Raw genomic sequence first — 27,601 nt, 5'->3', positions numbered from 1 at the left:
TACCTAAGGCAACTACATGTATGATGATTATCTAGCAACCTGCCTTGTAATACTTAATTTAATCGAAATACCTTACCATTAAGATAATGATTGACATTTTCAGGGCTGTAATGGTCGACATCAACGCCTACAACAAAGTATTCCCCTTTGGCAAGAAGGCCCATGTGTTGTAGTGCGACCGGGAAGGCGGGGAAGGCATAAACATCAGCAACGAGAACATAAACTGGAAAGAGGAAAGAAAGATCCACCATCAGATAAACGATAGCTACCGGTTAATCGACTCAACCTATATTGAAATTGACAATCCTGCGTTAACAGAGAGACCTACCTAATGATTCGCCCATAACCTTTTCATACCAGACTATGAAAGAATCATCTTCGTTTCGGAACCTGTTTCAAGGTGGCTTTTACGAGAGAAACACTAGAACGTAGCCTTATTCGCCTTCAGCTTGCTTTCTGGCGTTAAGTTAACACTATTGGCACGCCATATTTACTCATTAGCAGTGTTCCCCACATCACAACAGATAGATAGTAACAGACATGTCTGAACGCCGAGTAAGAAGAAGAAGAATTCACAGACACACATGGCATGATAGCCATAAGGTTGTCGTCACCAATGAAGCGACGTTCAACACAGCTGTATCATCGCCACCAGATTGATGATGATCATAGTTCAGCCATTGATGATACGGAACGAATGACAGAATCCCAACGTAGCTTTTAAGATTCGTTTACAAGCTATTCCATGGTCTATTGTGTCAGTACAACACCAGATATTGACGAGAGAAGTATCTCATATGGTAAGAGGAACAGTGCCAGCTTTATCTAAGATCATGTAGAACTGTTAAGGTAGCAAAACGTGTCCCTCCCTGGAGATGATCAGCATGTTACCGGTATCTGCTGACCCATGCCAAGCCTTGCCTGGGAAGGCAACAGTTGGTGAAATCTGCACGAACGTTCTCCCAGGGGATCATGCTAAGCCTGGTATCTTATATCATGAGATCAGTTATCGTCGAGTATCGGTTTCCAATGTGTGTATGCAACAAAGGTTCTTCATCCTTTGACATCAGCAGCATAATGGAAAGTGAGTTTTAAAAACCGGATACGGCAGGATGAACATTGGATATCGGATTAGTTTAAAACAATCCAATCTCTTTTAAGGTAACGTTTGTTTGGCGTTACCCATGAGACGCCGCAATGATCTACAAAGCAATAACCAAGTAAACGAGAAACGCAGCTAGAAAGTGGCAGAATGACCAGGAAAAGATGCTCTCGTGCAAGTTTCAGTCACCTTCTTGGTTCTTTTTAAGATGATAAAGGAACAGCTTGTGAGATGCGTAGGGTTCCTTTATCAACAGCACAGACATTATCCATTTGTTTTGGGAATATAACGTATTGGCGAAAGGGGGCCCGTAAAAACGCTTATCCCCATTTGGAGGAGGAATAATCCTTGGAAAATAAGAATAACACCTCCAAGTTCAGAGCGAATGCTGAAGAAGAAGGAGAAGAAGTCCACCGAGCCAGTAAAACTTGAATCCGGAGAAGTGTAATGAGGTACGCTGACGAGCTGCAAATTTGCCGTAATCACCGGGATCAAATTGGATGATGGATTGAACGCGGCGAGAGCATGACAATAGTTTCCTATCAGACGCTAAGGATTAATTGGCAAGGCGTTCAACTGACTTGTTCAAAGAAATCTGGAAAGATGGGCTGAAAGGTGAAGGGATTAATGGGAGGATCGCGAGGTGGATCTGTGAGATGGTTGTGATGGTATCGGCTCTCGATACAACTCATTCATCAGTAATGACAGGCAAGGCAGGGAAAGATATCCTTCTAACTGTTTGTAAGATGAGAAAAACAAAGCAGCCCCAGGCTGCTTTCACCTGGCCTGATTTAAATATATAGAATTAGAGATGAAACATGGGGAATTACTGATGAAATCTTATACATGTACACGTAATTGGTCTGCCATGCCAACCTGGCAAGGGAGATGATAATTATCAAATAACCGCTCAGAGGAACCAGAACCAAATAGCAGTATCTGTCCGTAAACGTATTTGAATCAGCCCATGCATTCTTGTCTTACTTACTTCGCGTGGTTTTGTATGTTTCTTTGATGATACTGGCGAAGTCTTCGTTCGGTTCTGTGCCCTGGTTGGCATCGAGACCAAAGAATACAGCCTGGGTGTAACGATGGACAGTGGTAATGTTGAGAGTGGGATCGTTCACCACTAGCTGGAAGAGAAAGCGTTAACGGTATGAACGGTAAGATAGGCATCGTGTTTAGGTTTGATTCCACCACAAAGGTTTACCATCACAGTTTTGCTACTTTCAGAGGCTTTTGAAGTCGGCCAGGAGTGCCGAAATTACCCAACGCCTGCTAAAGCTGCGTGGCTTCTTGCCTTTTTCCGGTGCTATTTGTCAATGAAAGGATCTGAAGTATTGGTCAGATGTTGATGGAGGGAAATTGGTCTGATAAGGCAGGTCTAACTAGTTGCTCAATCAGAAACACCATTTTCATCTTTCGACCACTAAAGCTCTCAAAGGCTCTCAAAGTTCCATGGTTTGGATGCACTTAGTACAAGTAATGGGCTATTGTAGAAGAAGATCAACGTCCATTTTGCATTTTCTGATAAACAAAAATTGACATGCTCAACGTCTACAGTCAGGGCGAAATGATATTATTAACATGTACGGCTGATGCACTCTCTCCCTAACTTATAGTACAGGTGTCTTTCCTTCCTTATTACACGTACTTCAATCGCGGACATTATACTTGAGCAACACTTCAAAGCAAAGGTTTGGCTTCCTCGAGTGAGTGCAGTTACCATCTCGTTAGCCGCGAGCAACCCAAACCACGTCAAAGCGAAACGTGCTTTACAACAGGGGAGGTCGTGTCCTTTTCCAATTAGTTTGATTGGAACAACTTCCAACAATCATTCCAGACTCATTTCAGGTAAATTAGAACCATGTCATTCGGATCAGAGTGATTTCGGAGGCATCTCAAGCTTCGTTTCTAAGTATTCTGAGGACTATTGCCACTCGAAGAGACAACAAAGGGTCCATGGCATATGGATAATAATAACAGTAAAGGAAGCTCCGTTAGCTCCATTGCCGGTCATTGGGTGGGAACCAGGAACTGACATGACTGACCGGAAGCTAGAAGGAAGATGCCTGTACGCTGCATTTCCAATTTCGAGGAGATATTGACCAACGAGTTGCTTTGAATGTAGTATTAAAAGAGGCCGCATGCAGGCCAGTGGCCAGTGCGCCCCGTTTTGGTGTCGTAACAAAAACCACTTGGACTGGAACAAAATACATCTAAAAGGACTAGTCAATGGAGGTGTTAAAAAGTAATTGACTCACCTCTTGTATAGCCTCAGCTGCCTTTGTGACAGGACCATTGTCACCCTTGTCGTAGTAGACCAGGGTGACTTTGTTCCAGTCGTAGTTCTTGAGGTACGCAATGACCGACTTGGCGATCTGACCCGCCTGCGGCTTCGTGCGGGCGAATGTGGGGAAGTTCACTTTATCGGATAGGGCGGCATCGTTACAATACTGAAAGAGAGGAGAACAATATATCTGTGTTTCAGACTGTTTTGTACGAGCGAGGGTGAGAAGAAAAAACCGTCAGGTGATTTGTGTGTGGAGATGCAGCCATAATCTCCCTTCTTCTTTTGGCAATACACTGCTGACAACCAGTTCATAGCTGGTCTCTTCATGTTCGGCGTTATTATATTGCCTATCGCAAAAATAGGCGCGGAAATGTAGCTGTTAGCAGCATATCATGTTGCGGCCTGTCTGTAGCTAAAATCAAGAGAGTGGTGCCTCGGAATACATCACGATGATAAGGCTGCATCGATCGAACGAAACAGATGTCAAAACAATGTCGAAAAACCTGCCACAATGGCGTATCATGTAAGTCTCTCACTGCCACCACACTAAAAACACACAAAAAAAAACAGCCCATTTACTGCTAATGACATATAGTCATTAATCCGATGCAACTCCGATAAAGCGTACTGACTTTAATAAACATCATGTTTTCATCGTGTCTGGAAGCCACAACATTAACGTTATCAAACTGATTCGAATTCTCCCGATTTCAAAATCAATTTTCCCAATAAAACTACAGTACCATCAACATACCGCTTCACAAAACACCTCATCACACAATATAATGGATAAGTCAAAATAACTTTGACATTAATGTCCAGAGAAACACATGATTGACAGAGTTGTTGCCTTGTGATCTGATTAAGATGACAAAAGATACATGATCCAATCAATGATATCGTATTAGTGCAGAAAGGCTGATTAGTTTGTTACATAATGTCACAGAGAATGGCATTTATAGATTGGAACTCTTCCGATCCGTTCACCAGACTGGAGACTGCGACATCCAAATGATTGGCCCTTCGCTAGCCGCAAAGATGGTATAAAGGCGATTGTAGTAATGCAATCTACAAACCTCAGTTGATGACAGGTTAGAACAGAGGATACTCTGCAGACCATGGTTGATGACAGGTTAGAACAGAGGATACTCTGCTGACCATGGTTGATGACAGGTTAGAACAGAGGATACTCTGCTGACCATGGTTGATGACAGGTTAGAACAGAGGATACTCTGCAGACCATGGTTGATGACAGGTTAGAACAGAGGATACTCTGCTGACCATGGTTGATGACAGGTTAGAACAGAGGATACTCTGCTGACCATGGTTGATAGTAACTTTATTGAATCTGCCACTGTATTCTCTCACCTAAGTTTTGCCTTCGTCTCCCTCTGCCCCCCGCCCCCCTCTCGCGCGCGATACCTCGTTCGGCATCTCATCGAAATATTCTGTCTGGTCGGCATTTCAGAGTTCGCTTACAAAGGACTAAAATGCTTGTTTAAACTCAGTGTCCAGGTTGAACTAACAGCCCTCAGAATAGAAATCATTGCATTGCTTTGATTATTGATTGACCAACAGGTGTTGGCTGACCCGATCGGGTAGCATTTTATCAGATTATTTATGATTAATCTGAGTCAATATCAATTTGTTATCAATCAACATTCAATGCGGAATAGGCGTGGTGACGTGCTATTTTATCTTGGAGTCGTGTTCTTTTTCACAAAATTGAAAAACAACTCTATCTATAATCAAATATTTAAAAAACATAGCTTTGGCAATTCTTACGTGACCGTAATGGTATTCCCGTAGGCTACGTTCTCCCGCGGGGTGATGTGGCTGTATCGCTTGCAACATGACACGTTCGCTGGTTTCAAGCTCCCAACCCTATGGAGACTTCGAAGGAAGTAAAATGAACGAGACAACTCGTCAGATTAAGTCGATGTTAAATGTTGTTAAAAACACCCCCACGAGACAATCTGTGGCTGGGTGAGATATTGCTTTGAAAGACGATATATTGATTTCTATTTGGTTTTCCAAGTATCTTTCTGTGAGTGATATTGAAAAGCATCTTCACTATAGGCAAGTGCTCGAGCTTACCATTGAGACACTCATCTCAGATCGGTCATCACAAGTTCAGGCAGCAGAGAGGTAAAACTCTTTCTTAACGTTTTATAAAGATAATACCTCAGTTTTGGGACAACGAAAGTATGAATGTTGTTTCTCTGACCTAACGCCCGAACACATCCTGATAGACTGTCCCTTGATGACAAGCCGAGAGGAGGCATGGCTTGAGCACACATCTTTGGCAAGGAAACTATGGACAACAGAAACAGAGCTACAATCCTAAAACCGAAAGCTGAAAAATGTGACAGTTTTTATCGAACTTCCCCAACAACAACAACAACATACATGTACTTGTATAGTAATCCACCACTGCAGCCGGTAACATATGGCATCGGTAGTAATATTGAAACACTTCAGAGTTGTTTGGGCCGATCATAGAATCGATTCTTATATTTTACTGCGACAATTGGCTAGACAAGCCAATACAGGTTGAGTTGTGGTGTTAATGCATCCAATCATGGAATGATAGAGCGCACAGCCTTAATTTACACTAATGCTTGAATTAGCAAGGTCTTTGGTCGTCGTAGAGCAACCAGCCTAAAGAACTACTCGACTAGAGTGATGGGGAATGGGAAGAGCTCAAATCAAAGGGAATCTTCATGAGACATGAAGTACCTTATTAGATATCGTGAAGCAGTGTGGAGTAGTGTGAGAAGACAGCCTTGGTGACGGTGCCAGTCAATATTTACTGTCACTAATGGACCTGATGGACAAGGCGCACGTTATTACAGATAATTGATTAGAAAGGCATTATGACCATGTGGCAACCTGTGTCCTGATGTGGGAGACGACCGTTAACAGTGTCTGCTTGAACAGGACTTGGATGCAAGCTGTGGCAGGTGGATTACCAAGGCAGCCAGTTAGCACGTCCGAATACCACAAATGACTGTGGTTGTCTCCTGCTTGCAAGACAGCTTTTTTCAAGTCCGGTCATTCGGTGTGGTATACACTTAGTTCACAAATCTTCCCTATTGAAGACAAAAGGGTGATCAAGACCACATAAACAAGTGGAGATAAAGGCTTTCCTCACGCAAGCCATGGCCTTCAGCAAGGTTTCATGCCCCCGCTAACACAAGGTTTCATTTATCCTATCGTTGCCATGGTTGTGGCAGCCTTGGTTTTGTCAAAAGAGACACTAAATGGTCATGACATGACAATCACACCCGACCACGGACAAAAATGCAAGACATTGGCTTTAGTGTTGGCTTCATGATTGATCCCAACACAACGATGTCGCGTTTCACTACAGCCACGGCGTCTGTGTATCATATGTACTGGTGGCCAAATTTGGCTTGTAAACTACGTAATGCTTTGTTCGTATTGCCGTTAATTGAAATGTCTTCGGAGAGAATGTCCTGCAAACAAAGGATTCTATGACAGTCATGGCCTCTTTAGAACCATGTACCATAATCCGTCAGAATACAATAGGTTCGGACAAACAAATGTAGAAAGCTGTTGACTTGCTGATTGGATTTCAATGTCAACTTTCTTCTGAATGTCCCTCTTGAAGCAGCCAGTATTGCTCAAGATGTCTTACTTGAAGTTCATGTATCTCAGCAAGCATTCATCTGATAAGTCATGAACCAGAGACAGTGAGGTTTGAGTTGACTAATGGAGTTTGTTGAAGACCGGGAGAGTATCAAAGAGAAGGAAATAAGTGTTATTTTTCGTTTTTAACATGACGTTAATGGCGCGGTAATTTTTGCGTGTCGCTCAGCTCAGCAGTGGAATTTTTACATATACCGGGGTTTAAAAACATTTCAGAAAAGTTGTGATTCTAACTTTTCTTCGATATAGAGATTGGATTAGCAGTAACGATGGCGACCTTTTAGCCAACCTCTGAGGTGGTTGAGGTTATTCTCTGGCGATGCAGGCTTTACGGCTGTCAGACAGCTGCAGTTTCATCAGCCGAGTAGCAGCTGAGCCAAGGTGGGGTTTTCAGACAGATATATATCACGCCTTTATTAAAGATCAAGAAATGTGAATAATGCTACCACAGTGAAAGGGAATTTCGATCCCGCGGCATGCTTTGCTCGAATTGTGTCAATTACATGTAGTAGCTACATTAATCTAGTTAACGCTTCATCATATATTATTTCATTTAACCTCCATGATTCAACCAGGCACCACTTATCTATAAGAATGGACACCGATGTGTTATTGGTGGTCTAAACATTTGTCTAACAGCTGAACTAATTCACTGGTGCAAACTCGAATTCCTCTAATAATGCAATTACGTGTACTATGCATCATGGTGGTTATATTGTATACAATTCGATGCATGATGTTTATAGTGTTGATGCATTGACCATGCACTTTATCAGGAGACAATGCTCCTGTATCCAGCCGGGCATCGTGCTTTACAGAGTCGCCCCAGACGCAATTTTTCCATTGTAATTTAGACCAATTTCGGACGTCATGAGATATAAGGTTTTTTTATCGTTCGAGCAAGATTGATGAGCAGAAGGATCTGTATAAATCTGCACTCACTTTCAAATCAATTCCAAAACATCGAACAGAAACTGATAATAAAGAAATGAACAGTTGGCTAAAAGTCATAATTTCCTGGGCACTCATTTAACATCCGCCACTTATTACCACTTGTCATAAAATCACGATTGATCCGTTGACAACTAGCTGCAGCAGAAAGCGGAAGCTGTTAAGAAAGGTCAACATCCGGTTGTGAAGCAATGTGGGAGATGCCGGAAGGTTCGTGTCAGATGTGGCCGGGAAAAATCGATATTTTTGATAGAAAACAATGAAGAGATATTGATTCATTGATAGGACAGCTTGGGTAACATTCCATAAAGTACACATCACCTGGTATTCGCTTCAAGGTTTGAAGGAATTACTCTGTGGCTACACACATCAACAGAAGCACAGGTGGAATTTGGTATCCCATGATTTAGGAAATCATCCAATATCATCAGAAAGCGCCATCTCCTAGGTAAAGTAACTTAATTGACCACTTACAAACAACACACCATCTCTTCATACATGTACTATCTGACTAGGCACTTTTAGCTTTCATTCGCTCATTTAAGCATGATTGGAGGAGATCCACTACGATTCCAATCTGCCGGAAAATGCAAGCAGCATAAAAAACTCGCATATTAAGATCGCGCGCAAATCGGAGGAAGGATATCTCCACAAGTTCAATCTTTTTCCTCTTTGACGAGATGGAAATTGGCAAATGTTGACAACATGGTGCATCTGATCAGTTTTTTGGGATGGCAATCAAGTGCGCCTCAATGGAACAGTCATGCAGCAAACCGAGGGAAAGAAGAGAATTTACCTTTTTCATGATTATAGTTTTGACGGATGCACTTTCGACAGCTTATGCCACTTTTAAGAGAAGTTATGCGTCTCGTGAAGTGGATCGGAGAGGGTTCTGCTCCCACACTATCTATGCCCGACACTACGATGTCATTTCGACCAAGTTAGGAAACGAAAAATCAGCAGTCCACACTGATGTCAAAGAACCTTCCTCAACGTTTGTCACACCGATTTGACGTGAAGGAGGATGGGTCTTCGTCAGTGCCTTCTAATTAACTCCTCTACCGGTATATTTGTCCAATGCAATGAAGTTATTAACAATACATTCAGAATTTTCTTTGCTTATTTCTGGTTATAAAAGTGTAGCAGGAACGGTTCAACGAGGTTGTCAACGTCGTCATGGCGTAGCCCAGCACTGGTCACCATTGGACAGATTAGTTCATCATCCAGTTGTACTCTCGGCACAGAGACCATGCAAAACAACTCGACATCAAATCGGAAGTTTATAACAGCCAGAAGGATGCTGTCAGATCTTATTTCGATCGGGAAATGCCGCAACATTCAGCAGGAATGCTCCTCAATGAATGTCATCGATGTGACACCAGAGCGAAGGAGACACCATTGCGCGAGGAGCTCGACTTTGCAGGTTTTTCGCCAAATAACCCTATCAATGTTATCATTCACCACGCAGATAATAGATTAATCTGCTTGATATCTTTCATACCAATCATCTACAAAACATCCTCCAGACCAGCCACTCTTTTCACCGCAGTTATGTTACTGCGTGTAACTCAAGTGCGCTCAAAAAGACCGTAAGGACTACGCGTAAGAAATATCGACTGCAATATAGAGAGACTGAGTTTAGCCTATACCCTGCTTGATACTGGCATCGTTCACCAATGCTCTATCACAATCCCTGGCGACACCAGCTCACGGATTACGAGTAACATATACCGGTCCCATCTCCAGGCTCTATCTCCCTCCAGCAAAAAGCTCGATGCTGCGTCAAAGATATCGCATTTCACCACCAGATTCTTTAAAAAAAAGTTACTGAAGGCAAGCTCAGCAGATATTAGCTTGAGAGGACCCTTCCGGCAGAGTGCGTTCAATTCATTTCAATAATGCGAGTCGACATCACTGAACCAGTCACGGCAATGATAAAGGAACGACCAGGGAAACACTCAACATTCGCACTGTCTTGCTATTGTTTAAAATAGGCAGGGCTTTGGGAAGAGTAATTTCTGATAATAGGCCCCAGAGGCACGCATTAGAGTGGATGGGATCGTTGGTCCATTAATCAATGTTATGCATTATCTCTCGCGTCTACACGCTATTAACTTAGTTCAGAGCTTTATTTACGGTAGATTATAGAGCATAATTTGAGAAAAATCCCAATAAAAGTACAACGATGGTATATATCGATACAGAAACAGTCACATAGCTGCATTCATACTTTTTTCTGTGGACCTTTTATCTAATTATAGTAGATGTACGGTGTAATCATTATCTGATCGAATTTTCGACTGGTGTAGAAGTAGAAAATGACCCCCTGAAAAGGAGTCCTGCGCTAATTGTATTTCGATTATTTCAGGCTGTTTGTCACACACAGTACACAACAGTACATTCCTGCAGCTTCAGATATGCCGGAGATGCGCCTGTAACTAGATGAGAATCCAAACATGTTAAGTCTGGTTCTCAGCGTGTGGTTTTGACATGTTCTACCCAGGAGACGATATTATCATATTTTTCAAAGTTAGCGCTGTGTCGGCCGTGAGCTAGTGCAGTTAGTCAGAATGAAACCATTCCCGGTGTGGATGAACGCCTTTGTTATTCAAGAAGTCCCTCCGACATTTCTGTTGTCAGTTTGAATCTGATTTTGTAAATACGTGGACATGTTAATGTATTCTCGAGACGTCCACTCAAACTAACAAAATGACAGGCATTTCCTTTGAAGATTTTAAGAAAGGTACGTGGGATTGAACATACCTTGCAAGTACACTAAAGGCAGTAGACAAGAGCAGACGGACCAAAATATTGTAATATCGCCCGGCAAAAACGCTTATCAAAGCAGCAATTCATGCCCCATCCTGACAATATCAGGCCATGCGTAAGGCTGACGTTACATAGGCCTCATTCGTTCACTTCCCACATGTCACGTTCCCCTTAATGCGTTCGTTCCTCACTGAATGCATGCCACAAGGCCGTGCATTCACCGAGGAACGTTAAGTAAAGCTGGAACGTGACATGTGGGAAGTGAACGAATGAGGCCTATGTAACGTCAGCCTAATGAGAAGTCGTGCAGTAGGCCCTGTGTGCAAGATGATGTTCATGCCCTGTCGTGACTGTATCACACAATACTTGGCGGAACTGACAGACATGAGTGACACCCAGGACAGCAGATCTTTGTATAAATGCATGACTAATGACAGCTGTACAAACTCAACCAAGTGAAATTCAGTGATTCAGTTAAACATATCGATGCATCAGGCGTCGTATAGGGCCAACGATGTACATGGAAGTTGAACTGTTCTACGTTGAATTGTTGTACACACAAGCTGGTATACACTTTTGATATAAGTATAGACTATAACCCAGCAATGAGACAGCCTTGTATTTTATATCCTACATGAAAGTGTTCATCGCCAGCGGTTTACTTGGCGTAAATATCATCCACGTAACATCCCGCCGACTAACCGGCGGTGAGTCTCCTCCTTTCAAGGATGGATATACACACAACGCCGGTTAGTCGGCATGGATATCATAATCTCAATCCTGGTACTCTAAAATACAAATTGCTACTCACATAGGATATCATAGGCAGGTTGTAGGCAGCCGCAATTCTCCCTTCATATTGACAAGTATCCTGAGGTCCAATAATAACAGAGACATTCTGCCATTTCAGACTGATGGTATGTTTAATGCTATACTCCTCATTCCCATACGTATCCTTCACTACTAACGTTAATCTATGATCTGGCAGCCACTCAGTAGAGTTGTTAATTTCATCAATAGCTAATTGGACAGCCCCGGAGGTTCGTTTGCCCGGCCTGTAATAGGACTCCGGTGAAACCCCCTCTTTCAAATCCGCGCCCATGATATATCCAATCTTGATGTCTTCTTTCCCCGCACTGAGGTGCAGAAGCTGGAAGAATACACAAAGCACACATGTCGCATTGAATATAATCCGGAGTATCCTTCCCAAGTGCCTAGCGATGTTTGTGTACTCCATGATCGCCTCAAGTGACCGACTCCGCCATGGACATGACGCTACTCTATCGTGAACGCTTCTAGCCCTGTCAAGCTATCATAGCCCTGTCACCTTGCAACATCTGAAAAACAAGAAAAAAACATTGATTTTCTATAAATACCGAAAATATACATGTCACGTTGGGCGCATTTTCAACAACACCTGAAAATAGAACGTTTCGAGACTTCGAGAAAATCAAGGAGCACATCAATTATGGTTTCCTGAAACAGTGATGACTCCACCCATATACTTAGGAGTGATTGTATTTGCATTTATCTTAAGCCTTGAAAACACGGCACACACTTGTGTGGTTCATTCGCCGCTGGGCATACAATGTAGTGTCACATCGCATTAATGAACGTCTAGTGTACATTAGATTGTCCGAGTGCCCACTGAATCAGCGACTCTTTTGATTTTCCAGTGAGAGCGTAATTAAGTTAAATCTTCCCCATCATCGCCAAACTTCTGCCATTCTCCGGTATAACTGGTCTTCAGACTTGTTTTAGGGTTAACCGTGTAACCGTCCACTGCAAGAAGTGGACATCAACCTGAAAAAGTCTCGCGAGGAATTACTTTCATGTTCGCGGCATTTCCAAGGACGCATTTAAAGAAAACAACCGATCGGAAGGTGCGAATTTTAAGCTTTTACTGGCGAATTTAATATAGGTTGATAAGCCTCATTCTATCATCACCATTGATTGAACCCGGAAACGCCAGACCTCCATCTTAATTGACTCGAGCAGAATAACCCTAACTTGTTTGGAAGCAATCTTTAAGTATTGTCATGAATGCAGGAATTGACACCAAACCGGAGGTATCCGTTGTCTCACCAAACTCCACGAGGAAGAAACTAACTGGCGGAATCAGCGCCATTCGAGCTGTATTTGGTGAACCAACCAATAAGAGCCTGGCATCACTTTCTATTCCAAATCACCTCAAAGCAAACATTGACTGCTTCAATAGTTTGTATCAAACAGACGTAAAACGAGGCCCAGTACTTCACTGCCATGTAAACATTGCGACATCGTAACTGCGAATATAAGACAAGAGTTAGAGCTGATACATTCCAACTACAATATCTTATAATCATCTAACAGCACATACTTTGGTGCGAGCATGGTCCTAGGTCTCGATAGTATCAAATCCAATTTGCACTTCTCATAGAAAAGAAACGAAAAATCTAATATCACACCGCCAACAACCTGATTTTAGAAACCATTAATATTTGATTGTCGATGCCTATAATTTGACTACAGAATCGGAATTCGATCTCAACCGAATCAATCAGCATATTCGATGATACTCTTGCTCTTTTGATATGTCGAAGGACAAAGGCATGTTAAGGCTAAATATACGTGAATCAAATCATATATACATGTATTAAGTACATATTTGAGTAACACTTTTGACACAATCGATCATTTTGCACTAAATCATGTTACACACAATGTCTGGGTGTGTCGAGCAACAAACAGTTAATCATTCGGTACGACTGCGAGTTGTGAAAGTGAAAGCGGAAGGGTGGGCAGATGTTTGGAATCGACCGGTTGTAAGGTACTGGCGACTCAAATCAGACCAAATCTAAGGAAAGCTTGGACCTGAATGCATCATATTCACTCGGATTATTTCTTTGACCACAATTCTATGATTAAGATATCCTATCATGATTCCAAGCGACAAGCATAGTCTTTCAAAGACTCTGTTACATGCATGTAATTTCTGCTCCGAGGCAAATTGCTGTGACCACTTCTTCATGGTAGACTACTCTATTACATCCCATCAACCTTTACCTAGACTATTACAGGTAATGAATTAGCAATTAGGGCCACTTAATATCATACCAAGACCAAAAGGAGTAAGTTATCAGATAATGACAAGATAATTGACAAGCTTTAAGGCAATACTGCCGCTCAGTGCTGTCGACCGGGACCTAGTAGCAGCTCGTTCATCAAATTATGATTATCATAAAGACCATGAAGACGAGGTTGGACCGATGAGGCGTTGAAAACATAACATGAGGTTATCACCCGATCAGCACTGAATATTCATGGACCGATGTCTGGCAGGTCTACGAACCGGTTGCACCATTTCTGTCGGAAAGCCGGTTTCTCGAGCCCACGAAGTGTCAACAGAGGTGTATATACCTGTTTGGTCGCGCGAATCAGGGTGAACACGGACCTGCCAGTAGCCAAAGGTGAGGTCGAGGGTGCTGAGGAGAGGGCACCCGACATGGCTTCACAAACTTGATAGTTATCATCATTACTGTCATAGAATGTTTCTAGAGTGCCCACTGATTAGGTTTTCCCGCAAAAATTGTTCAAAATTCTGAAAATCTTTCAAACCAAAAAAAAATAATTTGGGAGTGATGATGTTTCTTCATTTTGTGCAGAACAGGGCGAAAAAACTATTTGGACTTGAACATTTTTTTTATCTGCAGCATGACAAATATGCCGCAATCAATTTCTTAACAGAAATCATGGCAGCATTCGTCTTCAGTTCTCATCATTCCACATTTTAGAATGCTCCAATGTGTTCAGTGATAAACGCTTTAATGTAAATCCCATGATTTTTTGCTGTCGGTACCCATCATGTCCAACACTGACAGGGCTGAATGATGAAAAAAACAGGAATAAATTGATTCAAAAACCGTTAGTAAAACGCAGTTTATTTGTACAAAGGTTTTCATATGTATTCTCATGATAGCCATTGTCTGTGGTGTTATAATAATCAAGAGAGAGCTTGGCGCCGAGGTGTTTAAAATTGCCGGGTTAATTGGAGACGCGGTCGCGACCGATTACGGCAATTAGGCCCTTTGGTCGGGTTAGAGGGGTGAATTTTGTCATTGGGAACCGCCCAATCCAGTGGTCGTGGGTTGGGTTGGGATGGTCGTGTTCCCGGGGGCCTTGTAATGGTTATTAGAGAGGAAACCATTCGGGACCGGAAATTCTTGTTAGTCATAGCGGGGTGGTCGCGTTATACAGGGGTTCCACTGTATGTTTCTAATGTATGTTCACTGCCACAGAGAAAGGTAGCTTATTGAGTACAAACAACTTGTTACATCGAACAACTGAAACCTGGATAGTCTTTACAAATCAAATCAGCCCGACCAGTACTTCAGTAACTACTAATTATTCAACATGGAATATATTCAACGGTTTTCGCCCAACGACGCAATAGAACTTAAATTTTGGAGTCCGTTGGTTGATTTAAAGAATTGAATGAAATGTCCGTGCTCAGAGTCGTGTTCATGTCCTCTTACTTCCTCCTTCCAAACAAACGTCTCTGATTCGTTCAAACTGCAAACATGTACCATTGAAAAAGATGTTTATCTTTATGAAAGGAAATCAGCCTGCCGGGGACGGGATATTTCCAATGTTTATTCAAACTGAAATGTTGTTGTATTGGTTATTGCAGTGCATGTAACGCTCTATAATTTCCCTTGGTATCAACGTACATGTATCTGATGATCAACGCTATATAATTTGCCCCATTAACAGAAACTAATTATCTATGTCAACGCAATTCTGGTTGTCTATAAGAATTACGAGTTTGACCTTGGTGGCCAACACACCACACACTGTTGTTGAGGTTTAAATGGATACGGTTTTTCGGCAAATACAAATATCCAGCTCTCGAGGCTTTTCGGTAAAACTATAAAAAAATACCTATGCAAGGTAACAAATGCATTTATTTGATAACTGCCTATCCATCTCTCTTACCAATGGCAAGAAAGAAATTGAAGTAATTGCCAATGGGTAACTGTGCTGACCTATACGCCTCGCCAAGGAAGCTTGCAGGTTGCCGCTGATTATTTCTGCATTTCCCTTTTGGGTATCATCAGCTGACAATTAGGAGAGATTAGAAAGTTAGGTTAATATTTTCGCAGCTATTATCAAAGAAATAAGTTACCTTGTCTCGACTATTAGGCCCACAATCTGTTACCATCGATGATACTCAAATCGAACATTCCACGGACAGGTGTAAAAACCAGTACAACCAGTAGTAAATTGTTAGCAATGGCTAGAGTAAGATATCAATTGAAAAGTACCCACGAGGCCGCGACATGACGTCCATCCCGACAGCTACCAAAATATCAATAAGAGTAAGCATTCAGGGGGCAACATGACGTGTAGTACACAAGTTTGTATCAGCACAACTTTTTCATATCACGCAAGACGCTCCGTGAACCAGCTTATTTCTCGAAGGGAAACTAATGATACGTGCAAACTGTTTGGATTAGCCTGAGTTAGCACAAGTGGAACATGGCGATTACGCTACTTGGTTAACATTGCCAATCTTTAAATACCAGTTGGTTAAAAAAGTCAATATGATTTGAGATCAAAATAAGTGCTTTAAATCATATTTGTAAGATTAGTAAAACGGTTCAATGACTGATAGGAGGTATAAAAACGATTTAGATATTAAAAATGCCTTCGTGATAGGAAAATATTGACACAAATCCAGAAGTAAGCGCTACTTTATGTGGCAAACAACAAGGTATTTGCTGTCAGCAGTCGGTATTTACTCGGCAGGCGTAACCTTGACCCCAGGGGTCGAAATGGGGTCGATAAAAATCCGGTGCTTGTATTCTGAAATACTAAGATATATTCCAATCGCCACGATAGGTCTACTCATAGTCATCGGATGAAATGAACGCACTGACAACATGCTCCTGAAAACGACGCCCTGATCATGATAGACTGTTACCCGATTACATGACACACGTAGTTACTTTTTGTATCGAAAATGTGGACCATGCCTAGTTGTCACTGGTACAGAAGGTTGTACTGCATGTCATGGCAGACCTGTAATGAAGGGGTAGTGATGCATGAGCTCAGATGGAAGACGTGTTTGTCCACAAAGCTCTGCAGGGATCATTCGAGCTCAGACGGATACCGAAATCAATCACAAACAAGGTAACAAACAAACACATTGAAAAGTGCATTGAGGTGCCAAACCAGGGTGAACCCTGCTGTTTGATCCTCACTGAGACAGCGACATCATAATCCACGATACTTACTGGATGAAATTCCTCCTTGTTTGCATGTCTCATAGCCTACTGACTACTTGATTAAGGAATTGGTCAAAAGGCACAATCATTGAGTTCTCTTGAGAAAAAGCTATTCCGTGGTAGAGAAAACGATGTACAGCCATCAAAGCTGCCTTCGACTCGTAATATTGAAAAAGACTAAATTATTAGTTTCATTTTTCGCTATAATGTTCCCAATCAAGAGCAAGCCTGGTTGCGTTTGGATGATTTTGCATTCAAAGGTTTGATGAAATATCCTATTATAATGGGCAGAGAACTTCTTGCCATAAGATTGATAGCATGATGGAATTTCGCCTGCATCAATCCATGAAATAAAAGGCGCAGGCAATTAGTAATTGTTGATATTGTCTACCTTTCGTTAGTACAGCTGGTTGCATCTCACGTGGTCTCAGGTCATATGACTGATGCAGATCACCGGTATACAGTACATGTTAAGTGCTTGCTTCTTCGTTGTCTTTGGGGGTACAACCACCAAGATGAACAGAGACTAGAGCATGTATGGAGAAGATCTCTTACCCTCTGTCCAGACAGTAATCCAGTTCAATAGAGCTAGACCATATTTGCTATGAATGTATCGCGTGTACGATATTACAGCAACAGCGGTATCGAATTGATAATGTGCGTGTCCTTACAACACGTCCACCTGTTCAGGTCCGTTTGAAATGATTCTCTGACTAATCTCTTAAATATGTGGACATACAGTTGTCGTGTTGTTCCTGATATCATACGCGCGACTCGTCCCGATTTAGAATAACGAAAACATACGAACTATCGAATATGAAGTAAACAGACTGTCGCTCGAGGCAGTGTTATATCATCAGCGGTACTTTGATGGTTTTTTTGTCTGACAGTAGGCCTGAGTTGATGTCTTTCTAAGCTATTTTCTATTTGTATCAGGGTCACATTGAAAAATCATGACGTACATCCTTATAGCATTGAGCAATGTCTGCATGACCTAATTCCCGCGGGGAAACATCAGGACAGGCTGTCGATATGAATACACGAATATATACACAAAGGACAACCTGAAAAAAAGCCCGGTCTTTCCAAGTGAATTAAAGAAACATGAATTAAAGGAGATGATACCAAATGCTGTGTTCGCAAAGGACCGTGTGCATTATTACCATACAAAGTACTATTTGTACTGTACTCCATGCACTCATTTCAGATTTAGTTGTAATTCAGAATTTGTTATGAGTTGAATTTACGTTATCCTTGTATCAAGGGTATAAATAACAGAACCAATTATGATAAATACAATTATGTATACTAATCTATACTGAGCGGTGTCCATTAGAGTTTCCAATTTCGACTGGCAAATATTGCCGTAGACTAACAGTATAACTATAAGTGGCAATACGACTCAGCAAATTGTGGCGGATTTGATTACAGTGAATTTTGCCAGGAGTTAAAATGAAATTGTCATTTGAAAACTAACAAAACTCTACTTAGATCAGACGTTCAGTCAAGGCGAAACCAGCGGCCATGATATAGATATCTCTTGATAAAACGTCAGCAAACATCTCAAGCGCAAAATGTAAATCCATATTTTCAAACAGTGTTATAAAGGATTCACTATCACAGTCATTTGCATTGACAAATGTCAAGTGAATTATACATATCGAGTATTCAATCCGCACCTATATATATATGCTCGAAAATATGGCCCCGTATTGCCATGTGTCATTATGTTCAATGGAAGAATGGTATAGACCTTTTTGTCAATAATTGGACAATTTATATCAGCATACATTCTATGCAGGAATTTTCACAATTTATGACTTATGACCGGACTACTTGTTGCACACGCTCATACACTGCTGTGACCACAGTCTACATTCAATGCAACTGAAGAAGGTTTTCGTCCAACCTGGATGTTTTATGTATTTCGGGGCAACTAGTACAATCATTTGCAACGAAAGGTATCCTAGATCTGACCAGGGAATGAGAGGAATCCATGGACCTCCCAATGCAGAGCAGTTTACCCCTGGCCAACGGGCCAACATTCAATGCTCCAAACGAAAGGTGGACAAGCGTCTAAGGACGGCCACACAGTAGATGGGAGATGCTAGACCATTGACCAGAGTGAACGCTCAGATTCTACCGAATTCCTGCACTATTCTCTCTGCAGACAAAGGTCCAGGATGTAATATGAACATGAAATCATGCTTTAATACTCTTTAAGATGTGCCCATCAGATGATGCACAATGAGCATCACAAGGTGAACTGACCTGGATCCAGCAGAGAGGCATCTATATACGGTTTTGTATTGATGGTATGTCATGTATGTACATATGTGCCAACAGGCAGCATCCTGTCAGCTCAGGCCATCACTCATCCTGAGGAAATCAGGGGTTGATGTTCGCTTCTCCGGCCCTCCACAGTGTGTGTGCAGAGCCGGAGAAGCAAACATTAACCCCTGATTTCCTCAGGATGGCCAACACTTGGCCGTATCGACCGATCTTATAAATCGTGTGCGAGGGGAGGAGGATACGACTGATTCGGAATTTTCGAGGAAGAACAGATACCTGAGTCAGGTGACATGTTGATTCTGGGATCATAAATGATCAACATCGCATTCCTCTTGGATTTAGCGATCAATCAAGAGAACGTTTATACGTTAATAAGCTTTGTTTGAAGCTGCAGTAGACCTGAACAGATCTGGTAGAAGGTTACTGAGCAAGAAGTCAAGGGCAAAAGACAATGATATCAAGGAAGGTGTGTAAAACCTCCTTGATCATATGAATAAACACTCCTATTATTTATGCTTACATTTTTGTAAGTAGTAAAATTGTTTCTAAAGGAAAAGCATCAGGTAAACGAAAACGAACCTACCCCTTTCTTCGCCTCCCTCGGTGACAAATGGCGTATACCTATACTAAAGTCCTTATGGTTGAAAAGTCTGTTTAAGGGCATTAGGCCTATGTTGTAAATCCCATGAAGCATGTACCTACATTTACATTAGCATCAGTATGTAGAGGTCTACATGTATGGAGAGGGACGAAATGCTAAGTAAGTTTAATAGTTACTTAACGCACGAATGGCCCCATTAGTACAACTGTGAGATGGCATACACTAGGTCCCCGCCTGCGTCCCATTATTTCTATTAATAGGCACAAACATCTCTTTCGGGATTGGACGGTAATGGTATTTCAATAAAGCAGGCCAATCAGTCTACCAGATTGACTGGGTGGAGGATGCGCCTAAAGGGCAACTCCTGACCATCAAATTATTGGAGTTTGTTTATACATGTATGTGTTAAATTCCAGAACGGATTGGAGGCCGAATATGGCTAGTTTAGAGTGACACGTTAATGAAATAAACGAATGTAGGGAAAAATCCTAATGGGAAAAATCCGAACGGGAAAAATCCCAAAAATGTTTAGGTAGGTAAAAATCCGAAAAATTTATAATTTTTAAAAATATTCTGAGATATTCGGAATATATCGGGATTTTTGGAAATATTTTTGCTATTTTTTAATCCATTTTGGAATGTGTTTGTTCAACTTATTTTTCTGGAATTTTCTTTGATAAAAAAATCATGAATGATTCGTAGGCCTAATGGAAGGATTTTTTGTTTAATTAGTTTAAAAAATTGGTTTTTAAAGAAATAAATTTTGTTCAATTTTATTTCGAATTGGTAAAAAATGCAAAAATTTGGGATTTTTACGTTAGGATTTTTAAGTTAGGATTTTTACCGCGTACCGAAATAAACAATAAATAGCATAAACCATGCAGCTGTCAGAGACTAAGCTGTGGACTAAATGCAGCTTATAGATATACATTAACATGTACATGTATATAAAGCTTGATGTATTGTACAAAGTATGTAGGTGTTGATCATGTTACACATGCCGGCAGACGATATACTATTCACTAGTATAGGCCTTCAAAAACAATTCGATCTGCAATAACAATGGCTGTATTAAGATGAAACGCGCTCTCCTCCAGCAAATATTTGTTTTTACCAAGTTTGTATTGAAAATAATCTGACTGCAGAAGACACAGCAATGAGGGACTTGTTTCGAATATTTCAGTCTAGAAATGGTAAAGGAAGATAATTACAAGCGATGAAGAAGAAAAAGTATTTCGTTTGCATCTCGACTGTCCAGGGAATGATTCGTCGCGATCCGTTGCAACTCGACTCTCGACTTCAATGTTATTGTAATTGTAATTAGTGTAGTTGTAATTGTAGTTAGTGCAATTGTAATGACTCGCTCGATGTGTGGTGTGCATTTCATGCCACTGGCGTGAAATAAGGTGATAAGCGTCTTCTCAAAGTTGTAAGATCACATAACTTCATTGAGTTACCACGGACGCCCTGTATCAACATCATAGAGTTCTTAAACTCCCCTCATCGTTCAAATTAGCAGAGAGGAACCTCAGATTTCAGACACGCATAGGCCTGGTGCAAATGTTTATATTTCAACTTATCAGGCAATAGCGAAATTGTCATTCAATATAACGGTGTCAGGTATTATCCCTGAGTAAATCTCTCGCCACTGACTTAACATGCCAGGACAAAGTACTGTCGCGTATGCAAACAATTGTGCAGAAAAGCCCTTACAGTATACATATAGGATTCCTCTTAAATATTCTGGTAAATTGAAAAATACACAAAACTTCAACAATGGATACTTTATATCATTCACACTACGTGTTAGCATTTCTGATTGCACCACTGAAGTCTTCTAATGAAAGGTTACGCTAGGTTGAAGGCCTGTTGTAGCATGTGATGTATTGGGGGTTTTTACGAAAAAAACAAGACATTGATTAATGGATCTTTGGAGGGGCCGCGTTAAACTGGAATATGCTCTTCTATTCTTGGCTTGTATTAAACCAAAGGCCTTTACACACCCGGATATGTCACTTTGTAAAAGAACATCGGCGCTGTATACAGCCAGGAAGGGGGATGGTTTATCGCCCGTCAAATTTGTCCTGAATATTAATCCATCTATGCTAAGAGTAAGATCTGAGGCTAGTGTGGGTTTGCCCTAAAATACCAATTCATTAAAAGAATATGTTGTTCCCGCAAATTACGTCAATTGGTCAAGTAATGCTTTTGCTATGCACCCTCCCTAAATTTGTACTGTTTATATATGGACTGAAAGTCAAGTTATCTGCTAAAAAGGGACAAAATGTCCAATCTCATGCTAAATGATGATATCAACCTCAAGCATTTCAAAGTTGTGCGATCGTGACCCTGATTTGATCAACATGTTGCATGAGATAGAATTCGACCCCAACTGATGCCTGTCCTTGCCTTTTCGCTGATAGATAACTAGAATGGAATATACACGGACGCAGATACTACCATTCACGAGCAATGTTCAGTTTTAGGGAAAGACTACTACTGGTCTATTGGTAAGCCACAAGACCAATGGATTACCACTGCCAGCTGACTGAACACGAAGGAAACTTAGACTGTAACTATTAGGCGGACTGGATTATCAGCAGGCCTGCGGGAATAGTAATTTCCCTGCACCTATGGCTGGTGTTGGTCGTTGATTGATGAAACATCGAACACCAAACTGAGTTCCAGACAAACGCTGTAGCTGTCGAGTGAGTAACCGATCTCCTGAACGGAACCAGAGACCAGTTCTCGCCTGTTGGTATGATTATGATACAGGCCATTGATAACACGATATTTTGAGCTGAAACCTACCTTAAATACCTCATTTATGGAGCAAACGAAGTAATCCAGAAGATGTTGACACATTGAAACTTTACCAAGATCAAATGTCTGGTGGTATCCTATCGCTTCTCAAATTCCAAGTTGTCGCCACCTCGTGAGGATACGATAGACGATGGTGTTCACCGAGCATGTCCACAGGCCTAGATGAGTAGTTTATCAATACATGTGACCTAAATGCACATCTGTCATTCGATCACGGGCGGTGACAGCTGTCAAATACTACAGAGAAAGGACAAAATCGATCAAGATCTATTCTAAATAAAAGTGGACGTATCGGGTTTAGTCAGTTCAGCCTCGGCTTGAGAATGATCAGTTGTTGAATGATACATTGAGACAGGGCACAGTAGGTCAAGTTCATTACTGAAAACCCGAAAAAGTAAACAAACACGTGAACTTATGTTTGATGTTTAACAGTGTGGTATCACAGTAACCAATCAAAAATCAAAAGTGGAAGAAACATTCGCTGGCGAAACTTGAAAGAAGATCGAACTGATTGGAGCTATGCGTTCTCGTCCTTTCGATAAACGGGACGCTTAAAAATGGTAAATTACCATGAGCTATTTCCTTTAGTACATTTTCATAACCCATCCCCGACCACCTGTGACCTGTCGCCTAAAGGTTTCCCTACTAAAACCTGCTCGTAAACACTTCGGGTTGTCACAACTCGAGCACATCCATCAACTGCATTCGTCTTCGTTGTCTTTATGTGTTGTGCAAATATTGAACTAGAGAAACTAGGTTATCGCTGAAGGCCCTGAGAAACCTCTTTACAAGGAAGTATGCGATACAACAAAGATAGCCTTCAGGTCTCAAGTAGGCTGGCTTTAAAGATGAACCCCTTCATTTGGGTGAGGGATTGTTGACATCGCTGACAACGTGTTTTTGATAACGACGGCAAGCACACCTTTTGAAAAAATGCTCTATTTGATACTGTCCAAGTTGAACTTCCCAATATAGGTTGGGTGGGGCGTCAGACGTAGCAAGATAGAAGTGTCAGGCCTCAGTGTGGGCAGGCAGGTACTCGACGAATTTGCATTGAAAACAAAGTTCTGGTCTTTTCCTGATTCGCCAAATCAAAACTCGCCAAATCAGAACTCCTTATAAACGACATCTGTTAGAAACGCTGCCTGCTCCACGTGTACCCCGAGGGACTCCCTCCTGTTCTACCAACCACAGCGAAGTCATCAAAGAAGCATTCGCTATTTCATAACAGGTTTAATAATGACTGTAATTGAGATAATTAACCACTAATTGACGACTAATTGAAATGTAAATGGTAATATCTCGTTCGTGTAAGCTTCTTCTGTGTGTACCGGGGAAGGAGAAACTGCAGAAGCCCTCAGGTTATTTCAACGAAGATAAAACACATGAAAGATATGGCGGCGAAAAAATGGCATTCTGTGCTCAACATCAAATGATGCATCGCGATGCTGCAGCAGCAACTTTCAGTAAATGTCAGTTAATCAGTGTCAAAAGGTTTCGAGGCATGTCACATGGTGATGTCGTCTGCTCCTTCTTTTGGTCTTCCTTGGCTTTATTGTGTGTAAGTAGCGCGTGGGAGAAAGATCTAATAATTTTTTTGCAGCCGACAACCTCCTCCGACACATGCCAACGAAATTCTCTCGTGTTTCTCACAGAACTAATGATTCAGCTGCGTAGGAGCAACATGATGACTCCATACACCACCAAGCCCATACGGCGCTGAACTAAATTCGGACGTGACTATTCAGTTCCACTACAGCTATGATACAGCCATGTCAAAACCAGGAACAGTTACGGCATACCCTTTGGTCGAGACGTTAACAATTACATGTACATTAAATCATTCATAAATATTTTATTGTCACCTGCGTCAAAAAATTCAACTGCAATATGAAAATATTGGTGTCGATTTGAGTGTGGTATTATTACTGTTTGTGGTATAACGAATGCACGTTTGCACTGTTTGTAACACCAATGTATATACATACATGTACTGTGTAGATTTACAAGGGGAAATGCACATATTGACATTTGATATAGTTGATATATTTGCCTTAACGTGACTGACAGCACGACTTATCAAGACTGTTGTAACTTACGAAAACTCTCGTAAGCACTCGAAACTATCACGATTATGTTATGTAAGTAAATTAATGATATAGGCCTGCATATTTGTCTTGGACTGTAAGCTAGAGATAACGAGAAGGAATCTAGGCCCTACACGTAGTTTACTCATGTGACACCGAGTGTCGATGAGACCGTATCGACTTTCATAAGGCTGCTAATACATGTGCCTTTTGCTCTGACACACCAGGAGTCTACACTATCTATGATATCAATCAAACTCATTGCAAACCAATGAACAATGCCAAGTTGATATAACCTCTATGGTTTAAAGTTACTTTTGGATCTCGCCATAGAAAGCAAGCTGCTTAATACCACGATATATAAACGTATAATATATACACGAAGGCCGGGTCTATTTGGCAAGCCGCTCGCCGAACAGGCATCTTTTTTTGTCCTGTTTGGAGAGCCGCTTGCCAAACAGCACAAAAAGCCACCCTGTTCGGCCAGCCGGGCTTGCCAAACAGGTAAAAAATCTACCCTGTTTGGCGAGCTGGAGACTTTACTTTAATATTGATGAGTTCGACTCTCCATTCAGGACAAGAAAAAGTCGCTGTTTGGTAAGCCAGGCTTGCCAAGTAGTCACTTCCATACACGAATAACCCAATCTAAGAAGGCCTATCTTTGGCTTACCTCGTCACCATCAATAAGAAAGTTGTTTCCATTTTGTTCGTTGTTCTATATTGATATTCCTTTTGACCTTCTAAGTCCACGGGTCTCTGTCTTACAAACACCTTATAAGCCGTCCTTACATGAAACCCTGAGAAGGAGATGTCGTTACGGTAGTCCTAGTGCTTATCGTAGTGAGAACGTCCTTCGTAGTTGAATCTTGAATGAATGCAAACTATACGATCCTATAACATCCCGATGTTTTACATCTCCAGCTAAGCAAGTGGATCATGTTGGAAGGCTGGCCGCGGGCCAACGAGATTCAGGGAGATGAATGGTATGTTCACCGGTATGCATGTACACATCGATAAACACAGCAGAACTGTGTTATGTAATCCACCTTTTAGCGATATGGTAGACTTTGGGCTTATTCCAATAAATACATCACTATACGTAAAGTTTTCTTATCAATTATGGATGGTACTCAGGGAATTTCTCTGCGATCTCCAAGCTGGCCCTTATTCGCCACCAACCACTGAACAATGGTACGCTGGTTATATCACACGAGAGAAGAGGCGCCCATCGACTCTCTTCCACCCCTAATAAGTTCATAGATATCTTGGCCGCGTTAATATGTGCACCTGTTACCCCTACATAACAAATAACAAAGTCAATGGACTCGTCCTTTCTCTGTTTCGTTGGCCAAAGTCACCGCGATCTTTCACCGAAACGGCATTTAACCGTGTGTTCCTGTCAACATGGGAAGACATCATGCAAGCTCCCCTGCTCAAGAGAACTTCGTAAGGAATGAGCAAGCTTTTCTGCGGTAAGCCGAGCGGCCCATGCACATTGTAAAAATAACCCAGGGACACTTACGGGTTCATGCATAACTGGCAGGTCGTGATCGATGGGGCAAGAAATGCAACAAAATATGTATAGCATGTTCCCTGACGTAAACAACAAATTGGGGGTCACAACCAGGCCAGACCGGTTATGCTGATTTCGAATTCCTCGAAAATTGACGCAATTAGGCGGAATCGCATTCCAAATTTTATAACGGAAATCACCTTGACTTGTCTGGTTGCGTTGATACAAAGTTGAACGCCCATTTGATCTGAGCGCTGAAAGATAAACAGTTATCAGGTTTGACTTTTGACTGAACTTTAATAATGTAAGACGGACCTTAGAGAAGAAATCAGTTGAAATAACAGATATCAGAGAAGGTATCGTCTTGGCGACACTCCAAAGGAAGTATAGCGGTACACGATGACTGAGACACTTCAGGCGACAGTCTGAAAACATCCCAGACTAGAACTACGTGTACCGGCGACATCAAATGAGTGAGCTCATTTTGTTTGCCTCTATTAACGAGGTGGTTTGTTAGTGTCTAACTCTAAATCTAACTAAACTCCTTTTCATTAACTTTAATCAAGAGCGGCTTCCGATCTTTTCGTTTTTTTAACATTTCTTATCACTGAGCTGTTTAAACCACTCATTAAATGATGCCGCACGTTATTCAGTCAGATAAAATCGCTAAGTGATGGAATCAAGCAAGCCTCGGAAAACCACTCAATTAGCCGATCTCGTTCTCTTTGAGAGCTACCAGCGAACTCACTCTGGCTCGTAATAAGATCAAAGTATTCTCTCAAAAAGTAACCGTGTACTGCGGAATCTACAGACTACACTACTTCTCGCGGCAAAGAAAACTCATCCAAACTTGCTTCATAAAGTGTCTGACCTGCCGCTCAAAACCTGCCATCCTCCGAGTCAGGATGACGGCGTGGTACCATTCAGCGCCAATAACCGCATCATCGAGATGAGTCCGCAGTTGATACTGATCCGCAATTATTGATCATGAAAAAAAACAACATCGACTTGCATCCCCGGCTTGCTTATGATTCAAAATGCTGACCACGTAATTCGTTGGCCTGCACGTGGTGTCTTATCCACTCGCTGCCCCTTATAAAACATATCCATTTATCTCACTTCTTCCACCATTTATCAGGTTAAAGAATAGATAATCCCATGGGGATGGAGAATATCTCGTAATGACCATCCATCTACCTCATTTGTCAAAGCCATATGCAACCATTCATCAT

The 27,601-nt window shown here is 41.6% G+C and overlaps 1 protein-coding gene across 5 annotated transcripts in view; it reads right to left on the bottom strand.

Moving 5' to 3' along the window:
- The window catches only part of LOC135496317 (speract receptor-like), a 97,817-nt gene that overhangs the window by 16,395 nt on the left and 53,821 nt on the right, over window positions 1-27,601 (bottom strand). For 2 of the 5 annotated variants that reach the window (XM_064785578.1, XM_064785608.1), the window contains exons 1-5: window positions 22,758-22,918; window positions 11,599-12,124; window positions 3,367-3,558; window positions 2,091-2,235; window positions 77-223 (exon numbers count right to left, since the gene is read on the bottom strand). In XM_064785578.1, the coding sequence (XP_064641648.1) occupies window positions 77-223; window positions 2,091-2,235; window positions 3,367-3,558; window positions 11,599-12,024 (910 nt within the window). In that variant the 5' untranslated portion in view covers window positions 12,025-12,124; window positions 22,758-22,918. Of the gene's footprint in view, window positions 1-76; window positions 224-2,090; window positions 2,236-3,366; window positions 3,559-11,598; window positions 12,125-17,608; window positions 17,843-22,757; window positions 22,919-27,601 lie in introns of those variants that run through there. The other 3 variants (XM_064785600.1, XM_064785594.1, XM_064785589.1) reach the window with 2 other exon arrangements.

Source organism: Lineus longissimus, chromosome 1 (assembly GCF_910592395.1).
Source record: "Lineus longissimus chromosome 1, tnLinLong1.2, whole genome shotgun sequence".
NCBI classification, from domain to species: domain Eukaryota; kingdom Metazoa; phylum Nemertea; class Pilidiophora; order Heteronemertea; family Lineidae; genus Lineus; species Lineus longissimus.
The sequence above is the reverse complement of the archived record's forward strand: the minus strand, read 5'-3'. Positions and strand labels throughout refer to the sequence as shown.